At 41.6% G+C, this 25,395-nt stretch overlaps 1 protein-coding gene and 1 long non-coding RNA gene across 2 annotated transcripts; one reads left to right on the forward strand and one right to left on the reverse strand.

Annotated features, from left to right (window-relative positions):
* Positions 1–9,005: 9,005 nt before the first annotated feature.
* On the forward strand, positions 9,006–11,163 carry LOC120111780. Its single transcript, XR_005513184.1, has 3 exons — positions 9,006–9,302; positions 10,206–10,254; positions 10,355–11,163. It is a non-coding gene; the product is annotated as an uncharacterized LOC120111780 (long non-coding RNA).
* A 1,267-nt stretch (positions 11,164–12,430) lies between these two features.
* Positions 12,431–13,748, reverse strand: LOC103718016 (chitinase 2-like). The gene has a single exon (XM_008806640.3). The coding sequence runs from the start codon at positions 13,603–13,605 to the stop codon at positions 12,574–12,576; it is 1,032 nt and encodes a 343-aa protein (XP_008804862.2). The 5' UTR covers positions 13,606–13,748; the 3' UTR covers positions 12,431–12,573.
* Between the last annotated feature and the right edge of the window lie 11,647 nt (positions 13,749–25,395).

Consider the following 25,395-nt stretch of genomic DNA (forward strand, 5'->3'; position numbering starts at 1 on the left):
TCGTGGTATTTGTGATTAGATTCATCAAAACCCAAGATCCAGAGCATGACACGACCGTGCAACCGAGGGGTACAACCCACGATAATACGAAGCGAAACATTACATCTTAGAATCCATCTTAACTTCCAAATTTATCTCAAAAAAATGGAATAAATAGTAATCAAATTTCATTATTCATTAAATGCAACCAATATTGGTTCAGAGTATCTAAATCCAAACATAAATACTAAATCCATAATCCACAAAATTTAGAAAATTACTAAGCTACAAATATATAATCAACTGAAGAACTAAAGTTCTACTGTATAGATTGCCAAGTTTGCTAGCATGAACTCGAAGCCTGGACCATCCTTCGTCCCTATTGACCCTATTCGCTTGAAGAAAAAAAAATAAAAATAGAGATATATGAGCGACACAGCTCAATAAGTAAATTGTACATTACCTTATCGGATCAAGCATAAGTTTTTTCATGTCAATATATCATTTAAGAAAAATAATAGATATTACAAAATAAAGCTACAGTATATTAAAACAAGTTATAAAGCAAATCATGCATGAACACCATATTTCATAATTATGTTTCAAGTTTATTTTGCAAATAAATACATAAATCGTTCTTTTGCCATTTACCCATATCATAGTTTAAAATAGTGCTCATAGATATTCGTGCTATGGTCACTTTATATCCCGTAAGAGGGCTCGCATTTGTAATCGCCATTGATTCATATTTTGTATGCCAACTTTATATCCCCAAAAGGGTTTGTGTTCATATGGATGCTAGCTCTGACTATTGATTTTTTCAATTCTAGGGATCATAATGTCTTTAAAAAATTTATATTTTTTTCTTAAAATATACACATATATAGATGAAATATACTAAATGGCATGATCAAATTCATATTTCATAATAATGCCATTTTTATCAAAACATTTCTAAAACTATTATTCATAATAAAACATGATTTTCATAACACATATGTTGATCCATAATTTTAAGAAAAATATGATATTTTCAGAAACAAATTTTATGCACGAAAAATATGATCATTTGAAAAATAATGAGTACAAGATCTACTTACCTCTTTGGTCATAGACTATCAGACTTCGCTAGGCGACTCCGCTAGACCTATTTAAAATATTAACAATAAAATTAATTTTTAATTAGTGACTAATAAAATAATACGAGAAGACTTGATTATGTGTATGGTTGTTTCGGGTAGGTAAGGTCTAGACAATTCGCTCAATGAATCGGACTCAATTAAGCTATGATCAATCAACAAGGCTCAATGGGGGTCTCAAGGACATTTAATAGGGTCGGGGTGATCGGTCCAATAGGCAGTCTGGGCACCAGGATAGTTTAGGGCCTCAATCAACTCGGGTTCATAGATTTGGTTGATAGGACCCTGTACTGAGATCCGTAGTTCTCCTAGAGAGAGAAAATAAGATAGAAAAAGAGAGGGATGGGCTCTCTCTCCTTCTCTTCTTCTTTCTTTCTTTCTTGGTGAATAGGGGAGAAAGCGAGAGTCGATCGGTGGTTGCGGTCAAGGTGGGGGTCAATGCCGGAGTGCCCACAATGTAGTCAAAGGTTTGACTATAGGTGGTGGCAGTCGACAGTGGCGACTGGTGACCAAAAAATAGAGAGAATGATCAAAAATTGGGGTAGAACAGAGGCAGTCTTGGATCGGTGGATTCGTGTTCCTGCCTACTCACCAACGATTGGGGCCCTAGTATCAGTTAGAGGCCAACACAGGGGAGAGGCTGAGAGTTCGGCGACGAGTAACCATGGCTATGGTGGTTGAAAAAGGGGAAAGAAGGACCAGTAAAAGTAGGGAAAAAATAGGGTCCCATTTTGTCGGTCGATTTTTGGTTGAGTTCTTGGCTGGCGTCCGTGATTCCTGACCATTGGAAGAAGAAGAGGAAAGGGAAGGAAGGACAGGGTGTTACCTCGGCTTGGGCATCATCCGACATATCCAATTTCTAGCGAGCATAATAACGAGAAGCCATGAACTTAATGGAAAAAAGGATGAAGAAGGAGAGGAAAAGAGGAGGATTGCTTGGGATGGAGATCTCTTCCATTATAGAGGATCCCTAGGGTCCCGACGCCCTAGGACTCTGACTCAGTCAGAGTTGCTGAAGGAGAAGAAGACTCCCTCTAGGAGTCTTCTGCACTTGGCCACTCCATGGGCCAGGCCTCAGGTTAGACAATCGAGTGGATTAGGCCCAGACCAGGCATTCATATTCTTCTCCTCTTAAAAGAGTTTCATCCTCGAAACTTAACCCACCTTAATTTCTTAACAAATAAGGATACTCAGTCCACTTCTACTCTACCGTACTTCCGCTACGCAACTTTTAACAAACTTAACTCTTTTAAGGCTCCAAACTCTAGACCGATTTATATTAACCCTAACTTCCTCATCTAAGTGATAAAATCTTTAAGCAAAACATTTATAAGAATAACTTTCTTAAGAGATGGCTACCCATAAAGGCTGATTCAATTCTTCAGATATGCATCTCAAAGAGGTAGAAACTTAGAAGATGCAAAGGAATAGAAGAATCGCAATCAAATAGTGCATGAACATTTATGGAGTTGTCTACAATGATACTTGTCACTACTTGATCACTTGCACTAGCATCTTGCTAAGTTAAAGAGAACACTCGTGTATTTCCTTTTTGTTTCTGATTGGCCGGTTTGGTAGGTTTTAGATTATTCCTTTTCTTGATAGGGCAATCTCGTACCATATGTCCCACCTCACCGCATGAAAAACATGCTCTCAGCTTCTTAAGACAAGGTCTATGATGATTCTTGCCACAATACCCTCAAATGTCGGATCCCTTCTTTTTGTTAGAGTTGTTTTCTAAGTTTTTGTGCTGGTCATTTTGAGTTCCTGCAGGTTTGGGCCTCTTCTTATGACCCCTTTCCTTCTCTGATTTCTTCAAATCTGATTCGACCCTTAGGGCTCTTTCCAGCATATCTTTATAACTACTGAAGAGGTGAGATGATAAATGAGAGCAAATCAGATATCTCAAACCTTGTTCATTTCCGTTAGCTTGCTTCTTTCGGACTCCATAAGCTGGGGGCAAAATCGGCCTAACTCGTTAAATTATTTTGCATACTTCAATACTGTTATGTCATCCTTCTGCCCCAAGGCCAAGAACTCATTTTTCTTTGCTAATTTCATTGCCTCGAAAAAGTATTGATCATAAAATATTTTCTTAAACTCCTTCCACATCAACTAGTCATCCTCATTCTCATTAGCAGCTTTTATAGCAGTCCACCAAAACTCAGCATTTCCCCTCAGCATTGGTATGGCCACCCTAACCTTTAGGTCCTCGGGATACTGTAGTGTGTCAAACATCTTCTCCATCTTCTGAATCCATGTCTCTATGGTCAGAGGTAGAGATGGGCATCGGCCGTGCCTGGCCTGGCCTGTTACTAAACGGGCCGTGCCAAGCACGGCCCGTTTAACCTAAAGGTTAAGCCCGGCACAGCCCTAGGCCCGTGGGGTGGCGGGCTATGCCGGGCCCAGCAGGCACGAGACAGGCCGTGCCTAGCACGGCCAGTCTGTCCAAAAAAATGTTTTCTTGGCACGGCCTGCGTGTCCAAAAAAAAATTGTTTTCTTAAATTTTGACGCTGGACCATTATCTTGGTTTCTATTTGTTTCTTTCCTCCGTCCCCGGAGCCTGTCAAGTGGTTGTGGGGTTTTCACTAGTGAGATATTTAGGTAGCAGAGAGGAAGCACAAAGAAGGCTCTGTTTATCCTACTCTTCCAATGCCTCCTTCCGCCCTCTTCTTTTCCTCTGTCGCCTCTTCCAAACCTTGGCCTCCTCACCGTCCAGATAATCTCCAAACCCTCTCCCCGCGCACTCCTTTCTCCTCCTCCACCAAACCCCTCAACCCTCCTCCTCCCCCTCTCAAGCTCATCCCCCAAGATAAAGCCCAGAGCCCTCTGTCTTCGGAGAAGCCACCATGGCCGCTCGCCGGCGCCGTCAAGATGCCTACTGCCCCCTGGATGAGAGGCCCCCTCCTCCTCCCCGCCGAGCAAGTCCTCAACCTCTCCAATCCCCACAAGAAGAAGCCCCGCGGCGAGGGCGGCGCGGCGGCCGCGGCGACGACGACCCCGCCCGGGACCGCTCCCTCACCGACAAGGTCTGCGGCGGTAGAAGCCGGCAAGCCATGCGCGGCATCATCAGAAGCATCACCAAACTCCAAGAAATCCATCCCATGGAGGAAGAAGAGAATGCAACAGGCGAAGCCGAGTCGCCTGAGTTCAGCATTCCTCTCAACATCAGCGACGGCGAAGCGCGGTGGTGACCGTCCGGGAGGTCGCCGTGGGTGGGGGTGGAGAAGAAGCTGGTCTTCAGGAGGGAGAAGAAGGTGAGGCAGCCCACGGCTGCGGAGCTGACTCTTACGGGGGACGTGCTGGCCAGGCTGCACGACGAGGCGAGGAGGATGAAGAAATGGGTGAAGGCGAAGAAGGCCGGGGTGACGCAGGAGGTGGTGGATGAGATTCGGAGAACTTGGAGGAAGGGGGAGCCTTCTTGGAGTCCTTTTGTTCCGGGCTGGCCCGCGGGCCGTGCCGTGCTTGGCCCACGAATCGTGCCAGCCCAGGTTCTTATGGGCCGTGCCGGGCTCAGCCCGCGGGCCAGAAATCCTTAACCCAGCCCGACCCCCTTTTATGAGCCGTGCCTAGCACGGCCTGTTACTGTAGCAAGCGGGCCGTATGCCAGGCCGTGCCGGACCATGGGCGGTCCGGCCCAATGCCCACCTCTAGTCAGAGGATCAACTCCACCCTCGAACATCAGCTGGTTGAGCTTGCTGAATCTTTATAATAGGACTCCAAAGATCGTGCAAATCGAGGAGCGTCCTGCATCTGCTGCTGCTGCTCAAGGAGCTAAGCCACCACCTGGCATACTCCAAAAATGTCTGCCCTAGTGGCTGGGGCATTTGGAGCTTGCATAACCGGCGGGTTGGCATCTCCTCTCGTGGTCACTCTTGCTCCTCTTCTTTTGGCATCAGAATTTGCTAAAACTTTCTCATGTTCGTTGCTCATTATCACTAATTAAAATACTTTCATAGTTTATCAATAGTAAAATTAAGATTATCTATCTTTTCTTATTCAACCATGCGTTCTAACCGCACATTGCTAAACTTTAAGTTTTACCCATGATTAAACCTAAGGCTGCAAATGGGTCGGGTTGACCTGGGACCTGACCCGACCCGACCTGACCCATTTTAGAGGCCTCGTGGGTCCGGGTCGGGTTCTAAAATTAGGCCCGTTCTGTTTTTTAGGTCGGATCTAGATCAACCCAATCTCAAACGGACCTGATCTATTTTTTTGGGTCATTTTTAGATCATTTACTGAACGACCCGATCTGACCCAACCCGAATCCAGATTATCTATTTAGACCCATTCACTGCCCACAGGCCGCAGCTGCAGCCCAAAGGGAAATGGCTCCAACAATCGGTTACCCACTTTTCCGTGGGGAGTCCTTAGGCCCATATTCCATAAGCCATTCACTGCCTAGGCTAGCCAGAGGCCCATAAGGACTATAGAAGAATTCTCCCATAAGGACTATAGGCCCATATCTCCCTCGAAAGCTCCAAGATTTCTTCCGCATAGGCGCCGTCGGGCCGATCACAGGTGCGAGCCAGGGACCTTCAGGCTTTGTTCAGGGGGGAGCCAGCGAGAGTGATTGAGGGAGGTTGGATCTGGCGGATGAGGATTCACCCGAGGGTTGCGCTGTTTTTATGGAAGGTGGCTTGGGGCTGCCTCCCTACCAGGAGTATACTAGTCAGGCGGGGTGTTCGGGTTCCTCAGGAGTGCGAGGTGTGTTCGGATACAGAGGAGACTATTCGACATGTTCTACTACACTGCCATAGGGCTAGGGAGATTTGGAGGCGCTCTCCTGTTCCTATTCATCACTCGGTAGAGACGGCACAGGATTTGTTGCACTTGCTGCGAGCCTCGGTACGGAGCCCTATGTTCGCAGAGGCAGGGATACTTAGAGCGTATCTGGCCTACCATATTTGGTTGGACCGGAACGCTCGTCTGTTTGAGGGTAGGAGGCTCTCGGCGATGATGGTGGTGGAGAGAGCGGTGCTTCAGGCGGAGGAGGTCCTCTCCTGCATGGCCTCGTCTTCACTTGGGCCAACTAGGGACATCTGGGGTATCCGTAGTGCTGTTTCAGCGCTGAGTTTTGCGGTGGTTTCTTGGGTACCCCCACCCCCTGGTTATCTCAAAGTGAATTTCGATGGCAGTGTGGCGAGGAATGGGAGGTCAGGAGGAGTCGGTTTTGTTATCAGAGACCACCATGGGAGGTTGATTGCGGCGGGTGGCCGGGGCTCGACAGGGCTCTCGGTTGTGGGAGCAGAGCTATGGGCAGCATGGGCCGGTGTTTCCTACGTGAGGCGGGTGCTCGGGGCCGGACGGGTGTTTCTTGAGGGGGACTCTTCTATTGTTATAGATTGGATCCGGGGGGCGGATAGATATGGAGATGGCCACCCACTTATTCGGGAGACCCGCAGGCTGGCTATGGCGATGGAGGAGTTTCAGGCAGTACATGTTTTCCGGGAGGCGAACAGGGCAGCAGACTGGGTCGCCTCCTATGCTGCACGGCATTCTGGGGAGTTATGTTGGTCATCCACGGCAGAACTCCCGCCTGATCTGTATCTTTTGCTTTTTTCTGATTTGGCAGGATGTACTCAAGTTAGTGCTATATGAATTGCCGTTAAAAAAAAAAAAAAAAAAAAAAAAAAAAAAAAAAAAAAAAAAGCCATTCCTCCCCAGATCATCACCTCGGATCTTCTTCCTCTACTTTTCCCCAACCTTCGACTGGCGCCGGCCCTGTTTTCATTAGCCGAGGCTTGGAGCGACTAGCTTCCCCACTCCAAAACCGAATGCAGCTTCGTCTCAAGCCAAGTAATCACCGAACCTCCACTCCCCTCTCTCTCTCTCTCTCTCTAATCCCTTCTCCCTAGTTCTTCCCCGTCTTCTCTTGGGTGGCCTGTGATTGCCGCTTCCGTTGCATCCCACCGCACAGTGGTGGCAGATCGCGAGAACAATCCCAAGCCGCAACTTTGGTCCGAGACAAAACAATTCCCTGTCTTAGCAGATCCAAGACTTCCAGCCTCTTTTTCGCTCCTATGGCTGCTCATCTCACCGGCATTGTGGGAGGATCAAGCTGCTCGTTTGGAGGCTGGATTGAACCCCTTGCTTTCGTTGTCGTTCTTGGCCTAGACTCCTGTTTGGGCCTTGAGACCACTTTGTTTCATCTTCCTTTCTCCCCCTTTTCTCCCGACTCCACTGACCTTATCGTCGTCTCTATGGCCCATGAGGACTATAGAAGAAATGTTTTAGCCAGAAACAGACTTCTAGTGGGATAAACTACTATAGAAAAAAATGAAATTCATTACAAAATTCTTTGTTAAAATTCTCTGTCGTAACCCAGATCCGGACCCGACCCGGATCCGACCCGGACTAGACCCGGCCCGAACCCAAATTTTTTGGGTCGGGTCCGAATTATATATGGACCCGACCCGATCCAATTAACTCGTTGGGTCAAAAATTGTAACCGTAGACTCAACCCAATCCGACCCGATCTTTAATTGGGTCGGGTCTGGATCCAAAATTAGGATCCGAATAAGAAATCGAGTCAGGTCAGGATCCCTCAAGAGCCGACCCAATCCGACCCATTTACATCCTTAATTAAACCTATTGCTCTGATACCATATTTATGTGAGGATCCGTGCAGACGTGTGTTTAGTCCCACATCAGTTATTCACTAAGAAGATCTTGGATACTTATACAGAATTAAGAAACTCAAAAAAATACCTTCCGGCTAGCTATTTTGGGTAAGGTTCTGGATTGTTACAAATGGTATCAGAGTGAACTCGTTCCATAGCCTATGTGGACCAGGAGACACTACAGCATGGGTTCATGAAGGCTGACCACAAGCCGATCGTAGTGCTTATGAATAGATTTGAATGAATTTGAACCCTTATCCTGACGAGGACGTCAGAGTTTGAATGGAAGAAGTATGTGAGGACCCTGGTGGGCGTGTGTTTATTCCCACATCGATTATTCGTTGAGAAGATCTTGAGTAGATATACATGACTTAGCCCAAAAAAAATACCTTCTGGCTAGACATTTTAGGTGGGGTCTTAGGTTATTACAAAAAAATAGTAGAGTAGGCCCGACATACAACCTATGTGGATTATAAAACACTGCAACACGGATCCATTAGCGCTGACTACAAGCCGATCATGGTGCTTGTGAGCTGACCACGGGCCGATCGTGGTGTTTGTGATTAGATTTGAATCTTTAGCCTGATGAGGATGTCAGGGCTTAAACATGAAGAGTATGTGAAGACTCGTGCGGGCGTGTGTTTAGTTCCACATCGGTTATTCACCGAGGAGATCTCGGATACTTATACAGGATTAAGAAACTCAAAAAATACCTTCCGACTAGCTATTTTGGGTGAGGTTATGAGTTGTTATAAATATATCAGAGCGAAATTGGCCCATAGCCTATGTGGAGTAGGGGACACTACAGTATGGATTTATAGAGGCGACTACTAGCCGATCGTAGTGCTTGTGATTATATTTGAATGAATTTGAACTCTTAGCCTGACGAGGACATCAGGACTTGAATTGAGGGAGTATGTTAGGACTGGATGTGTGTTTAGTCCCATATCAGTTATTCGTCAAAAAGTTCTTGGATAGTTATAGCTCAAATTTTAGTGAGGTCCTGGGTTGTTACAAATATCATAGAGCTTCTGACTAGGATATAGTAGATCAAATATACTAGAAAAAAAATGTAGGATTAAAATAACACAAGAGAAAACCTTAAAGAGACATCCACTACAAAAGAAGTATGCCCAAAAATTGCCAGTATACCAAGACTTGAGCATAGACTCTAGAATAAAATAATTTTTTCTTCTCTTCCTCTATCTCTCTCTTCTGTCTTTTTCTAATTCTTTTCTCCTCTTTCTTTTATGTGAAAACTAGGCCAATTGGACTAGTTTTGAACTAAAGTCAACAGGTGCTACCAACTTCTGTGAAGGCTTGGCCCTGTCCATTGGAGTCGGGAGTCTTCTCCTTCATTGGGTCTGGCAAGAAGGCAGACTCCTAAGGCTACCAGACTCGAGCAGAACCCTAGGAAATCCGCCTCCCTCCTCTCCGTGACCCTCCACCACAAGCTTTGTGCCTCCTCTCTTCTTTCTCCCTTTTTCTCCCTGTTTTGCTAGTTTTCTTTCACTGTGGCCATTGGAAATCGAGGCTAAGAACGCTACTGAAGTCGAGGTAAAGCCTTGGCCTTCCTTTCCTTTGTTTTCTCTTCATTCCATGACCTTAAACCACCATCACTGGCCAAGAAATCGACTCAAAATCAACTGCAAAATTTTTCGATTTACCACCCCTGTTTTACCTTTTTTTTTTTTTGTTTTTTCGGCCACCAGTGCTGCTACCTCTTGATGCTGAAACCCTGGTCTAGTCCCTCGGCCTCCTTACAACGCTTCCTAGCAGAGCCATGGCCACCGGTGATCGGCCAATGGCCAAAAAAGGGGAGAAACCTCTATCCCGTATTTTTTCAGTCCCTTTTCCCATGATGTCTTGCCGATCGGTCATTCATGTTGGCTATTCACAGCCTCTGGCCACCGGCCATGCCCCCTGGTACGGTCCTCGATGATCTAAACCTCCTTTTTCTCTTCTAGGAGAGATGAAGACTTTCTCTCTTTCTTGTTTTGTTTCTCCTTCTCTCTCTTCTTTCTCTCCCTACTTCCTCTTTCTCTTCTTAGCTGACCTAGGGATCCCAGTTCAAAGTCCTATCTTTCTTTACTATAGATTAAAGTTGATCTTAGTGAGGAGGCTCTAAACCCCTTTAGTACCCTAGTGGCATGCCGACTTATTACTTCGGTCCTTACTGAGTATCTTTGGAATACGATGACCATTGATCTTTATTGAGTCATCTAAATCTTTTTTTTCTAAATCATAATTTATCTTGACCAGTGAGTTCACCTTGTTCGGACTGATCAGGGCAGTCGGGCAGTACCGCCTGGCCGATCTTGTCCTTCCTCCACCTTGATTCGATATGAAGCCATACACCCCGCAGTACCTCAAGTTGCATAATTTTGCCTAATTTTAATCCATTCCCATTTTTCTTGGGTTTCAAAGTTGTTGATGATGGATTTTAATGACTTTGAATAGGTTTGGGTGATTTGCATAATTAAACTTTGAAGGTTCCACAGAGGAAGAGGTAAGTAACCTAGGCAATCCTTACTAGTTTTTGAATTATCAGTTACTTAAAACTTTATAAATATAAAAAGAATATTTGATATTGATTATTCACGAAATAGGTTGGAGTTCTGAGCTGGAGCAATTGGGAAGAGGAGAGAAAGGAGGGCTTGGAAGAGCCGAAAGAGAAGAAGAGATTTGAGAAATCTATTGGAAACTTGAGGAAGATGTTGGGTTGTGCTTGAGGTGTAGAGGGCTAAGGAGTGGTTGTCTTTGCAAGGGTGTGGACCAAAATTTGCAGACCAGGCATGGAGGGAAAACACTACAATATTTCCAATAGTGTGAACTGTGAAGTTATGGGTCTAAGGTAACATCATTCTCTCTTTTCCAATCAGTTTTTTTTCTTGAGTGGTTTTAGGACAGGAAATTAATCCAATTGGGCACAGGTGGACATAGACTTGGAAGAGTGAGAGACTTGCCATATTTGTATGTCAAGAAATTATTGCAGGAGGTTCTTTGATCAGACTTCTAATTTATGTGTAACTTTGAAGAGGATGGACACGAGGGCATGAGGTGGGAAGCAAATTGGGTGTAGTAAGCTATTATCAGCACTGTCAAAATGAGCGATCCCAATTGAATTGGGTGTACAGACTTTGAATTTGACACGCCTTGTACATGGAAACACTGAAGAGTCCCAGAGACTAAGAACAGGAAAGCAAATGAGACATTTATCTTGCCTTATCCTTTGGATAAATGCCAAACATATCATATTGTGGGTTGGAACCATGCATCCTTAACAATTTGGTCAAACTAGGGATAATTGGGGATCAGCAATTCCTTAGGGTCTCCAGAATTCCACTATCTCCATCTTTTATCCCTAATTGATTAGTGAAAATACCAAAGAAGTTCTTTATTAGCAAAAGGTAACCGAAATGCATGGATATATTTATTCTTTTTTTTTTCAAATAATGACCAGCATATTTCAGATTTACTTTGGTGGTAGATAATGATTAGATGAGGATAAAAATGCTTACTGCAATCACAATTTTTTTTTTTATACCTACTTATCCAACGTTATTCCTGAACTATCTGTACGTACAATATACAACAAGAATGTTATCCCCAAATTGCTATCCCACTTCCAGATTAGGCCTAAAACTTCTCAAGTCAATGCTGATACAAGATTAGCTGCAGAACTGCCTTGAATTAAAAACTCATAAATCAACTCAACTTTGCAGGTTTTTGATCTAACTAGGTAGAAGAGTTGGCTTGTATGAAACCGAGATTTGGACCAATCTTCACAGCTGATTTGCCGAGATACTTTAGATCTGGATCCAAATAAGTTGAGTCTTTAACACTAATTATATCATATTTGATTTTTTTTTTTAGCCATTATATGCCTTTTAGTATGGAAGTAGAATGTGAATGGACTTTGTACCACAACTTTTGTGAGAGATTTTTTTTTTTTTTAAAAAGAAAAAATTCCATAATCATCAGTCATTTATTAACCTACTGTTCTGTAGTCTGGTACCTTTCTTTTTGTTCTATAATCTATTACTTTTCCTATCTCAAAAAATAGTAAAATGTATGCGTGATGAGAGTCCATTATATCAATTTATAACTAGTGTTTGAGGGTTCATTATGTTTCCTTTTAATTCATGTGATTTGACTGGTTTTCAAAATAAATATACAAATAATAGTTGATAGCGCATATTAATTAGTCATTGATGTCTCTCTTTTTATAATTATTAAATTAATATATTCTTTATTACGTTAACTACAAATTCTAGGCATAGAGCTCTGTCAGTACCTACATTTTGATGTTCGAGATTTATTGGGTACTCGATCAAGTCTTTGAATAAACTTGACTCGATTAACTTATCGAATCTAGTTAAACTTTTGGGCTTTTAAGCTATGTTTAAAGGTTGCTACTTGCTCCAACAATCTTGGAGGCAAATACCTAGACTTTCACAGTCATGCTATTGTTTCAGGATCAGTCTTATTCCAAAAATTCCAAGCCAACAGCAAATTCAGTTATTTCAGCTGATTACTACCAAAATAAAAAACTTCAGCAATTCAAGCAGGAATAACTTACGGAATAACGATTTTCTAGAAAAATAAAAAGAAAAAGAAAACAGAATAACCCTTGAAACTACCCTGTGCCCTTTTTTTTTTCCCCTTCACACAGACAGCAAAACATGGAATACTTCTCATTTTTTATCTATATTGGATAAATGGAGTTGATAGAAATAGCTCTCTTCATAAAAGAAATATACCTGGACCCTCTATTGATAGGACTGATAAACTGGCTAAATTCCACTACCCATAGCTGCGGAAATTCTCAAACTACCGCTGCCACCAGCGCTACGAACGACCAGATTGGCCACCAGTGCTTCATGGCGTTCGAATAACCATGACTCGACTGATTTGGCGCGGATGGACTCGGCGTTTCCGTAGACATGGATAACAGACTCTGCGCCGTCTTCTCATACTGGAATCCATTGCTCTTGGAGTCATCAGCAGACCATACAAAGATCCCTGGGAGCTTCCCCTGCTTCTGAAGAGTCTTACAGGCATCAAAGAAGCCATTTGCAGGTGTCAATCCTTTACTCCCATCAGAAATGAAACTGGCCAACACCTTCCCTCCTCTATAATTTGTTCTCTGGGTCTCATAATAGCCTAGAAATTGCGACACCATCGTGCCGGCAGGGTATGCATAGAATTCGAAGTTCACGTAATCTATAAGCTGTGAGTAATTGCTCCACAAAGCCCTGTAGTAGCTCTGGAGCGGTTCATCATCATACATAGCTATTGAAGAAAACTCGATCACCTTATTTCTCTTTAGTGTTGTCAGCAGCTGTCCGATGCACTCGGCAAACATGTCCTGGTTGGCGCCGATGATGAAGTGCTCGTAGTTGATATCGATGCCGTCGAGATTGTATCGTTTGATGAGAGTGGTCAGCGAGGACACAGCATTACCGACCCAAGAGTCTACAGAGGCAGGATGGAAGGTGGCAGGGATGGTGTCGGCGACGCTGGACCCTCCAAGGCTGAGAGCAACCTTCACGTTGCCATGGTTCCGTTTGATGGAGGTGACATCGGAGGGGGTGAGGCTGGCGGTGTCCCAGAAGGAGGAGAACTGACCGTCGGTGGGGGAAGGCGACGTCGATGTGGTGTAGTCTATGGCGAAGGCAAGGATGAAGTGGAAGTCGATGTTGGGGTAGATGGGAACGTCAGTGAACTCGACGGCCCTCCCCTGAGCTCCGATGTATTCTCGAAAGAGGTTCGAGTTTTGTGCTGCAGTCATTGCAAGGAGAAGAGGAAGGAGAGTCTGGGAGAGAAGGAAAGAGAACAAGAGCTTTGAGAAGTCCATTGGAGGCTTGAAGGAGAGTGCGTGTTGTGCTTGGTGACTAGAGGACTAGGATGGTGGGTGTTATAGAGTAATGGATATATGAGACTTGGAGGGAACGACTTGGAATGGGATCCTGCCTACTATCCTCTTCTCTCCTCCCCATCAGTCTTCGTTATGAACTGTTCATAGGCCTATAGTCCAGCTATGTGGAAAAGAAGGCAAGATAGCTTGGAAAACCTTTGCATTTGAGGTTGATTACGGTCCTCGCATTCATTAAGCCTAGGAGGCAGCAAACAGCAAAGAGTGATAGTGACTAGTTTACCGAAAAAAAGGGGTTGTATTGGCTGAAGACTACCAAAGTCAATAGCGTTAGATCAGGGACGCTTCGGTCGTAACAAATGGGCCAAAGTTGGAGAGACCGGCGACTCCCGCATTGGAGTCATTCTGATGTGATGTAATAATCTTGCGCCATTATTTGCGCGTTAAGTGCAAAAGCCAAAACAAAATAGAAAAATGGAAAAACAAAGAATGAAATAAACTAATTGGGTTCCACATGCTTTCCTTTAATTTCTTTTTTTTTTCCCGGTAAACATATATATTTTTTTTCTTTGAAAAAAAAAGAAGACCCAACAATTTTGAATGTTCATTGATTAATGATGAGGTCGGAGATCCCTCGACCTCAGACCTTAGCCTCCACCGAACTGGAATAGGAAAAGAAGACTGCATCCCCACAGGAGGTATTGTCCGCTCTGGAGCAGGATACGACACAGGTTGGCCTCCCTTACGATTTTGTCCTTTAAAAGGCGCCTCCTGAGGGAAGGGTAATCGAGCCCTCCATTTAAGGTACAGACCTTTCCGCTATTCAGTCGATGTGAGACTAAGTCCGAAACCCTTTATTCCCACAACATTCATAATAAGTTATAGCTGAATGCGAATGGTAACTATCACTTGGTTGGTTTTTTTAATATATATAAGTTATTATGTCATTAATAGGATTAGTGGCAGTTATTGGATATTATTATTGTTTGCTCAAGTAGACTAATACTTTGAAAAGAAAAATTATGCTCTAAAAATATCTTTTGTTCTGCAAATATTGACATAGAAAGAAAGCTAATTTAATTTTCAATGACAATGTCCAACAACGTTTACATAATAGCTATTACTTTTTTTTTCTTCGGAAACTTCAGCTAATGCATTGCTTCGGCACAATAGGTTCCAGAAGTGGTCATTGAAATCAAGTTAAAAAACTTTGGATTAATACCAAACAAATTTATGATTAGATTGAAAAGAATAAAACCATTCTTATCCCATTTATTTTTATATTGATCATCCACTAGCTCCATTAGCACTTCACTTATCAATTACGAACCTTAATAAGTGAAATAAAAATAAAATAAAATAGTGCCTATCTTGGGGCATCCAAAGGAATTGAGAAAGTGAGAAAACATGGTAAATCCTATACATGTTATACCTTTGATTTTTCTTTTTATTATATTTTATTCATTCTCTAAACAATGCAACCTTTCCAATCATCTAGACTAATCCTTTTTTAGACCATGTCTTATGACATGATTACCATAACTCCAATCCTAAATCCCTTGCACTTCTTCTCCCTTCTCACTGCCATTAACCCTAACTCCCGATTGCCACCCTCAGAAGATGTCTGTCCCTCTCGAGATCCGAGATCCCAGTGTCGACTCCTCCACCAAACTCCATTTTTGTCTTCGTCGTCAATTGCAGCACTGCCACGTTGAGCAGACCAAGAGCCTAGCTGATCCTCCTCCTTTTTCTCCCTTCTCACCACCGCCATCAACCGAAGTCTGAAGTTGTCAAGGGATCCTCTTCTTTTTCTCCCTTGTTGCTGTAGTATGAAGGAAAGATCCAGCCGCTATTATTTCAGGTGATTGAAGATCGTATTCAATATGTCTTCCGCAGGTATATCTCTCAAACTTGAATACGATAATTATGTGATTCTAAATCTTAGCATATTATTATTTTTATATTTTACAATTGGTATCAGAGCCTCCATGCTAGGATTAGAATCCTTCATATACAATTATTATTTTATCTGAATTTATGGATTTTATGCATTGGTGAATGGATCTTCTGCATAAATCGATCTTCCATTGATAATCAAATATCTACTTTGATTTTATTTTAGTTTTGAATGAAATATGATTGTATATGATTTTCGGATTAAAATTAAAAAAAAAGGGGAAAAGGGTTTTCACTGTTCATCTTCTTCCTTTTCTTTACTGTGAGCTCTTCTTCCATGAAACAAAAAAAAAGGAGAGGCAAGGCCTCTCGTCGTGGGGGCCTTCTCCCGACCACCCCACGGCCGGCCGCAGATCGTGGGGGCTTTCTTCCAGCCACCCCACGGCCGGCCGCAGGCCGTGGGGGCTTTCTTCCGGCCACCCCACGGCCGGCCGTAGGCCGTGGGGGCTTTCTTCCGGCCACCCCACGGCTCTCGGCGTGGGGGCCTCCCGGCATGGGGGCCTCCCGGCGTGGGTGGCGGCCATGGGTGGCAGCCGCGGGCTGCCACCATGGGGCAGCCATGGGTAGCAGCCACGGGCTGCTTCCCAAACAAACAAAAAACAAAAAAAAGGGAACAGCGGCAGCCAGAAAGAAGATAGATCAAAAAAAAAAAATTAGGGTTTTGCCCTTTTGAATGGGCTTGGGCCTACTGAGCCCAACCTGAATGGGTCCATGGTTGTAGCTTGGGCTCTTTTATAAACCAGCCCAATTTTATTTAATGGACCATAATGGGTTTTGGGCATGGGCTAAGAGTTAGTAACCCATTTAATTATTATTTAAATATTGAATAATTTGAATTAGGCCCTCATGCATATTAATTATTAAAATTTTAAATTTTGGATATATCTTGCTCCCATATATGCTTTTTGTAATTAATATCTTTGTTTAATCAATCACATGTATTTTTGATTATGTTTGAAGCATGTTTGATGATTATATTTTTGTCACATAAATCATTATTTTTGTGATTGAAATTTGTTGGGCTTAAAGACTATCCTTATTTTCCCATTAAGAGAATATTTTGAAATTGAAGTAGGTGGTAGTCACCAAAGTGGCACACTCACTGATATTTATCTGATTTTCTCAAAAAAAAGAAGGTAGCATTGCATTTTGGCAAATCATTGAATGCAATATCTTGCCCGATGGTGTTATTGTGTATGATGATTTGGAAAAATGACATAAAGTGATTAATGGGATTGCATTAGCCTAGAATTATTCTTCTGCCCAAAGGTGATGGTGTTTCGAAAGCTGATGTGATTTTGTTAATTAGCTTCATGATATGTCTTAAGAGTACCTTATAGCGTGTTGTGTTGTTAGCCCAAAGGCGACTCTACAATGATGCACCGAGGCTCTTACCGTAATTAGACTTATATGTTTTTCAAGTTGATTACGGACTATCTAATTAATAGACCAAGTTGATTAGATAGATATGTTATCATCCATTGATTGCATGCATCAATTTTGGATGATATTAAATAAAATATGTTGTTTCTGCAGTTTTGAATGCCTCTTCCCTATCAAGCCAATTGTCTGCCGTTGAAACCTTGACTGGAAATAATTATGTGAGATGGAAACGAGACATAGAAATAGCACTGGGTCTCTTGGGTTTAGATTTTGCTTTGGAGGAGCAGCCTTCAAAACCAACAGATAAGAGCACTATCGAATATAAGGCTGAGTATGTCAAATAGGAAAGAGCTAACAGGCTATGTTTGAAGATTATCAAGCGTTCCATATCTGATTCCATTATGGGTGCTATACCGGACAACGACAATGCTAAGAATTTTTTGGATGCTATAGGACAGCGATTTGTTGAGTCCGATAAGGCTGAGACTGGGGACCTAATGGATAAATTTTATGAGTATGAAATATGATGGTGTTTGTGGGGTTAGGGAGTACATCATGAAAATGCTGCACATAAGTTCTAAATTGGAAGCCCTCAAAGTTCCCATTGCAGAGCCTTTTCTTATCTATCATATTCTTAATAGCCTTCCTAACCAGTTTAATCAGCTTAAAGTTGCTTATAATGCCCAGCGTGACAAATGGGATTTGAATGATTTGATTGCTGTGTGTGCCCAAGAGGAGTATATAATATGTCGTGAGACTGTTGAAACTGCACAACTGACCCATCAGCCTTCTCAGAACAAGAGGTCTTCTCATAATCGTAAGGGCAAGTTCCATAAGGGCAACAAACCTCACTACAATCAGCAGAACAAAGGGTCTGGTGGACAGACTTCTGGTGGTCCTAAAGGAATTATGAAGAAGAATGACAAATGTAAATTCTGCAAAAAGAAGGGTCATTGGCAGAAGGATTGCTTCAAGTTTAAGGCTTGGTTGGAGAAGAAGAAAACTTCATCAGGTACCTCCTTGGCTTTGGTTTGTTTTGAGTCTTATTTGGTAGATGTACCTTTAAATTCTTGGTGGATAGACTCTGGTGCAAGTATTCATATCACTAATTCCTTACAGGGATTAATAAGGAGACGGAGGCCAAGTGAAAATGAAGTGAACCTATGCGTTGGAAATGGAGTTCAAGTTAAAGTTGGTTTTATAGGAGCATTGAAGTTATCCTTGGAGTCTGGTTTTTCTCTTGTTTTGGAAAATATATTTTTTGTACCAACGATGAGACGGAATTTAATTTTTGTGTCAAAGCTTGATCAGTCTGGATTTTCTTTTAAATTTAGTAATGGAATGATTGAACTATTTTATGACTCTCGTATGGTTGGACATGGCAATTTGTGTGATGGTTTGTACATATTGAATTTGGCTCCAGTTGATGAAGTCTCTTGTGTTACTAAAGTTGGAAAGAAAAGGGCTTTAATTCGTGAATCATCCTCTATATTATGGCATAAGCGTTTAGGGCACATTTCAAGAGAGCGAATGGAGAGATTGATGAAAGTTGAGATTCTACCCTCTCTGAATTTTTCGGATTTTGACACTTGCATAGATTGCATAAGGGGAAAGCTGACTAAAACTACAAGAAAGGGATCCACTAGAAGCGATGGTCTTTTGGATCTAATTCACACCGATATTAGTGGACCGTTACCTTCTACTATATGCGGGAACAAATATTTCATAACCTTCATTGATGATTTCTCGCGTTATGGTTATGTTTACTTAATTAATGATAAATCTCTCGCCCTTGAAAAAATTCAAGATATTTAAAATGGAAGTTGAAAAACAATGTAGGAAAAGTATTAAAGTTGTGAGATCTGACCGTGGTGGTGAATACTATGGTAAGTATGACGAGTTTGGTCAAAACATGGATGATTTTGCAAGATTTTTACAGCAAAGTGGAATAGTCCCTCAATACATAATGCCAGGAACACTTGAGCAAAATGGTGTTTCTGAAAGGCGTAATCGGACTCTAAAGGATATGGTCAGGAGTATGATGAGTAGAACAAATTTGCCAGAATTCTTATGGGGTGAAGCATTGAAATCTGCCATGTACATTCTGAACAGGGTTCCTAGTAAAGCTGTTGAGAAAACTCCTTTTGAATTGTGGACAGGTCGTAAACCCAGTTTAGCCCATTTTAAAGTTTGGGGCTGCCCAGCTGAGGTTAGAATTTATAATCCTTCTGAAAAGAAATTAGACCCTAAATCCACACCTGGTTTTTTCATTGGGTATCCAGATAGATCAAAAGGCTATAAGTTCTATTGTCCTAATCGTGGCACCAGAATTGTTGAGTCCATTACGGCAAAATTTTTGGAAAATGATGTTGGTAATAGTGAGAGCTCTGTATTAAATAAAATTTTTGCTGAACCGGATCAAGTTGTGGTTCCGATTCCCGTTGTACAAGAAAAAGTTATTTCTCAGCCAATTACAACAGTTAATGAAGAACCTGAGCGTCAAGAAGAACTTCACGTTCCTCCTCCAACACCAGTAGAATCATTTTCTGAACCACAAGTTAGGAGATCACAAAGGGAAAAAAGGTCTGCCTTGCCTAATGACTATATTGTCTACTTATTAGAGAGTGATTTTAATATTGGGCATAATATTGATCATGTTTCTTTTAATGAAGCATTAACTAGACCTGACTCAGATAAATAGCTGAATGCCATGGAAGATGAAATGCTTTCTATGAAGAGAAATAGAGTTTGGGAACTTGTTGAACTTCCACCACATGTTAAGGCCATAGGTTGCAAATGGGTTTACAAATCCAAGTTAGACTCAAAAGGGGATGTTGAACGACAAAAGGCTAGACTGGTTGCCAAAGGGTTCACTCAGCGAGAGGGCATTGACTATAATGAGACTTTTTCACCGGTTTCATCCAAGGATTCCTTTAGAATTATCATGGCACTTGTAGCACACTATAATTTGGAGCTTCATCAAATGGATGTTAAGACAGCATTTTTAAATGGAGATCTCTATGAAGAAGTTTACATGAGGCAACCTGAAGGTTTTGTCGTAGAGGAAAAGAAAATTTGGTGTGTAAGTTGAACAAATCTATATATGGGCTCAAGCAAGCATCCCGATAATGGTATTTGAAATTTGATGAAGTTGTGACTTCTCTTGGTTTTGTTGAAAATACAGTGGATCAATGCATTTATCTCAAGATCAGTGGGAGAAAATTCATTTTTCTTGTTTTGTATGTGGATGATATTTTACTTGCTAGCAGTGACCTAGGGTTACTTCATGAGACAAAGAAAATGTTATCTGCTAATTTTGAAATGAAAGATCTTGGAGAAGCTTCTTTTGTACTTGGAATTGAGATACAGCGTGATAGAGACCGTGGCTTGTTGGGACTTTCACAGAAGACATACATACGACGCATCCTAGAGAGGTTCAATATGCAAAATTGTGCACCCAGTGATATACCTATAGTAAAAGGCGATAAGTTTAGCAAAGCCCAGTGTCCGAGAAATGAACTTGAAAGAGAATCTTTGAAAAACATACCCTATGCAAGTGCTGTAGGGAGCTTGATGTATGCTCAAGTTTGCACTAGACCTGACATAGCCTATGCAGTAAGCGTCCTTAGTAGATTTCAATCGAATCCAGGACAAGAGCATTGGAAAGCAGCTAAGAAAGTTATGAGATATTTGAAAAAGACTGAAGGTTATATGCTTACCTTTCAGCATATAGATCATCTTGAGGTGGTAGGCTACTCAGATTCTGATTTTGCAGGATGTCAAGATGATCTGAAGTCAACTTCAGGTTATGTTTTTATGATGGTTGGTGGTGCTATTTCTTGGAAAAGCGTTAAGCAAACTCTAGTGGCTTCTTCTACTATGCAGGCTGAATTTGTGGCATGTTATGGAGCTACGATCCAAGCCATTTGGTTAAGAAATTTTATTTCTGGACTGAAAGTTGTTGATTCCATTTCGAGACCAATTACCATCTACTGTGATAATAGTGCAGCGGTGTTCTTTTCAAAGAATAACAAGAGTTCTGGTGGCTCTAAGCATATAGACATCAAGTACTTGATAGTCAGAGATAAAGCTAAAGAAGGGCAGACAAAAATAAAGCATATAAATACAGAGGCAATGATTGCGGACCCATTGACTAAAGGACTCGCACCGAAAGTCTTTAAGACACATATTGCTAATATGGGCATTGTGGAAACCTTTGATATTTTTGGTTAGTGGGAGTGATTTATGTAAAAGAACTATGTTTTGGCTTGATCCCCTTTACGGGGTACGTAGGCAACCCATATGCTTCGGGTACAACCTCTTCCAATTATAAAAATATTTATCTCCCTATTTATAATTCTGTATTTTGTGCAGAGAAATTATAATTATGTTTGAGCATGCATTTCACATGTCTTTTAATGATATCATTTTGATCTCGAGATATAATGCATAAAGACATGATGTGAGTCTCTTTGGAGACATGTGGCTTCTTTTGAAGCATTTATGAGGACCGATATGAATTAGCACACCTTTGGTCACATTTTGGTGCTAAGTTCATACTACATACTACCACATTGGTTGGAGGATGGGGATCCATGTCGATAAGGAATTTAGCATTTGTAGCTGTGGAATGGTCTTACATCGATTAAATGGTATAACGACTTCCATGCTCAATGTTGATGTTCTTGTTGGACCGGATCATGTATCCAAGGTGATTATCATTTGAGCTATATGTGTGGCCACTTTTGTAGTCTAACCCGAGAGTCGTTTTCAAAACAAAGTTTTTAAATTAATATGACAATCCGTGTTCGCCCAAGTGGGAGAATGTTAGAATAATTTCAAAATATGGGCTTACACTGATTGCGTATTTTTGTTTTATAAAATGGGTTAGACGTATGGCTCAGAATGGTATTATGGTTAAGCCCAATATGATGTGTGATCATTTTGTTTTATAGGCTTTGGTGCACCTTGGATGTATAGGATTGAGTTCTATTTATTGTGGTACTTTTAGTATGTAGGCCAGAAAACCCAATTAGGGTTTTGGAGCCTTTAATGGGAAGGCTCCTCTATATTTCCTATATATAGGCTAGGTCCCCCTCTCCTCTCCGTATGGTTGATAGCTTGCCCCATTGACGGCTATCTTTTGTGAGGAGCAAGGAAAGGAAGATCCAGCCGTTATTATTCCAAGTGATTGAAGATCGTTTTCAATAGGTATATCTCTCAAACTTGAATACGGTAATTATGTGATTCTAAATCTTAGCATGTTATTATTTTTATATTTTACATAGTCAACCCTAACTCACTACTACCACCTTCAGATGATGCCTCTCCTTCCCAGGATCCAAGCCTTGGCGTCATCTCCTCAGTCTCCACATTTCTCTCTCTCTCTATGGATCTCTCTAAGATCTTTGGATCTCAGATTTAGGCATGATTTCTTCTCTCCTTCCCTTTCTTGATCTCAAATCTCAAGCAGGATTTTCAATTTTCCAGGGATTTTTCTCCGTAGTATTTTTCTTAGCATTTTCATATTTCTATATTTGTTAGATTGAAAAAAAAAAATCAGGAAGCTGGAGGCCCGTTTGAAAGTCTGAAACCTCAATAAGTACCATCCTCTTGTCTAGAAAGTAGGCCGAAAGATTGAGCCGGGCTTAAGCCGGGCATGACTAAATTTAGTTATACCTTAGGTTGAGCCCAGCCCAAATCTAGCCCATAAATAGGTCTATTAGCCAACTTACTCAGTTAAAGATGTTTCACAGGAGGGGGATTGAGCTTAAGGAGAAATAAATTTAATAAGGTGGCTTAAGTTCCCCTACCCCTTCCTTTTTCAATCCATTTTTATCCTCCTCCTTTTGTCCTACTACACTGTTGCTTGGCCTAGGACAATGCTTTTTTACCATGACCGTGGGGCAATGTTGGTTTCAGTCCCCTAGAATCAAGGCCCTTCTTCTTCTTCTTCTTCTTCTTTTTCTTTTTTCTTTTTTTTCTTTTTTTTTTATTATGGTGAAACGGCTTCTCACTACACTTGGCTGTGAGGGATTCCAGAGCCATCACAAGACAAAACATGATTTAATGCCAGCGGCACTCGATCGAAAACACACCCCATACTACAAATCCGGAGTGATGGGCTGCAAAGGAGGCGACCCAGTCCGCAACACTGTTCGCTTTCTGAAACACATGTGAGACCCGGAATGAATCTAACTCCTCCGCCAAGCGTCAAATATCCCGTAATAGTGGATGCGAATCAACCTGGCCTGCCGGCCCTAGATCCAGCCGATCACTATGGTGGAGTCACCCTCTAGAAATACCCGCCGAGCACGCAGGTATACTCTAGCATGAACGAGACCATCCCATGCCATGTGCAACTCCGCCACAAGAACAGAGCCACCAAATGTGCGCTGACCTCTGGCCGCAATCAATTTGGAGTACTGGTCTCTGATCACAAAGCCTACGCCACTTCTACTGCCCTCCAATACACTGCCATCGAAATTTATTTTAAGAAAACTAAGAGGTGGAGGCTTCCAGGATACCTTCTTTCTCACCAACTTCTGTTCACTAGCACAAACTTGCTAGTCATACTCCACTTTGGGCCCTTTTTTTCTATTTGGGCTACGATGGTTGAGCTCCACTACCGAGGTACCCTCTTTTGATGCCTTTCCCACCATTGTCGATGAAGGATCTAACGCAACACCTCGCCTCGAGCCCTCCTTGCTCGATCCAAACCACTGGGTGCTGCATGTTTTAGTGAACAACAGCTGTGTTGTGCTAGATCTCCTTGCTCCCACTTTGATAATGTACTGGTGCTCCATAGCCTGCCGGATCTACCTCCCCTCCTCCAAATGGTGACCAAGGTTGGAAGACTTTTGGCTCTGATTCAACTCGCCCACTTCTAATTTTGTGATTCAAACCAGTCAACTCGGGGACTCGAGCGAGTCATCTATTTCACATATTATGCATGCATGCATTCATACATACATACATATACATATACATATACATATATATATATATATATATATATATATATATATATATACACATTTGTTGTACACATGTTTTTATAAATTATTGCTAAAAATAGTTGATTGGATTTACATATCTATAATTATTTAAATTGAATTTGCATGCTCAAATCTTTTAAGGATGATGAAGAATATATAGATGTTGCAGATTTAGTAGCAGTACCTACATACAAACCTAATGGGAGAATAATGTTATCAAAATGAACATCCAATATTGCAAGTTATCAAAATCAATCATGTCCGAGTCATTCACCTAAAAAATATATGAAAACTCTAAAGTAACACAAAAAATAGAAACACATTTTTTTATATTTTTGCTTATTATTTTTGATCAACTGGTTTTTTACACGCAAAAATATCACAAATAGCTCTAGTCATTTCTAGTGGAGGAACAGTCCTATTTCAGCATCACTTTTAGGACACTTAACTTGCAGATCTAAGTCACAACTCAGTCTGATTTAGCAATGACACGGCATAACTTGGCTGAGCTAAGGCCTTGAATAAATTAAAACTAAGAACATGACCCAACCAATTTTTTTTGACTCATCGGTTCAACCGAGTCATGAAAGAGACTTAGCCAAGTCTTGCTTAGTTGTTAATATTATTTGAGCCGTCTTGACATCTGACTCGGTAATCTTATATTAGATTTTGACTCAACTAGGTGGAGTCCCAAGTTGACTTGCCGAGTTTCCCAAATTTACCAATGACTCAAGCTTAGATTAGGATCCAATTTGATTTGAGGCCGGCCATTAGCAACTCATTCTAGTTCACCCTGGGCTCCCTCCCAGCCAAGGTAATTTCATGGTTTTCTAGTTTCTTGTGGTGGTGTGCTTTTATGCTGTGATGACATCCATGAAGGATCATGGGTATTTTCTACTATTGTGATGAGGAATTGTTTCATCATCTTCATGGGTGTAGAGTAATTTTTTCCTTTTTTTTTGTTTTATGTTATTAGCTCTCTAATTTTATGTTGGTGTACATAAATTTCATTTTGATATCTATGTTTGAATGGGTTACTTGTGCTGCTATTCCAATGGAATGCTTGTCATTTTATATGACAACAATTCTTTTTTCCTTGCTGCTATGCCCTCTAATTTCATGGTGGCTTACCTGAAATGCATTTGGATATCTATGTGATTTTTGGGCTGCTGCTTTGACTTTGGTGTTTTTTATTTTATTATATCTCCATTTTCTATTTACCCAGTCCTTGTAGGGCTGCTGATCCATGCTAAGCTTATCCAAAGCAACATCTCTTTGCTTTGATATATGTGATTATTTGTTATGGATATTCATGACCGTTAGATAATTTGATTGATTGAGGAACCACATTGTTGTCATGCATACCATGTTTGCTTACGTGGGTTCATTCATGTATCCTATGTATCATGCAATGTATGTTTGATCAAGAAGGCAC

Source organism: Phoenix dactylifera, chromosome 8 (assembly GCF_009389715.1).
Source record: "Phoenix dactylifera cultivar Barhee BC4 chromosome 8, palm_55x_up_171113_PBpolish2nd_filt_p, whole genome shotgun sequence".
NCBI classification, from domain to species: Eukaryota; Viridiplantae; Streptophyta; class Magnoliopsida; order Arecales; family Arecaceae; genus Phoenix; species Phoenix dactylifera.

What these genes read in the sequence shown, in the direction of transcription:
- LOC103718016 (XM_008806640.3), bottom strand. Translation starts at nt 13,605, where the DNA reads ATGGACTTCTCAAAGCTCTTGTTCTCTTTCCTTCTCTCCCAGACTCTC.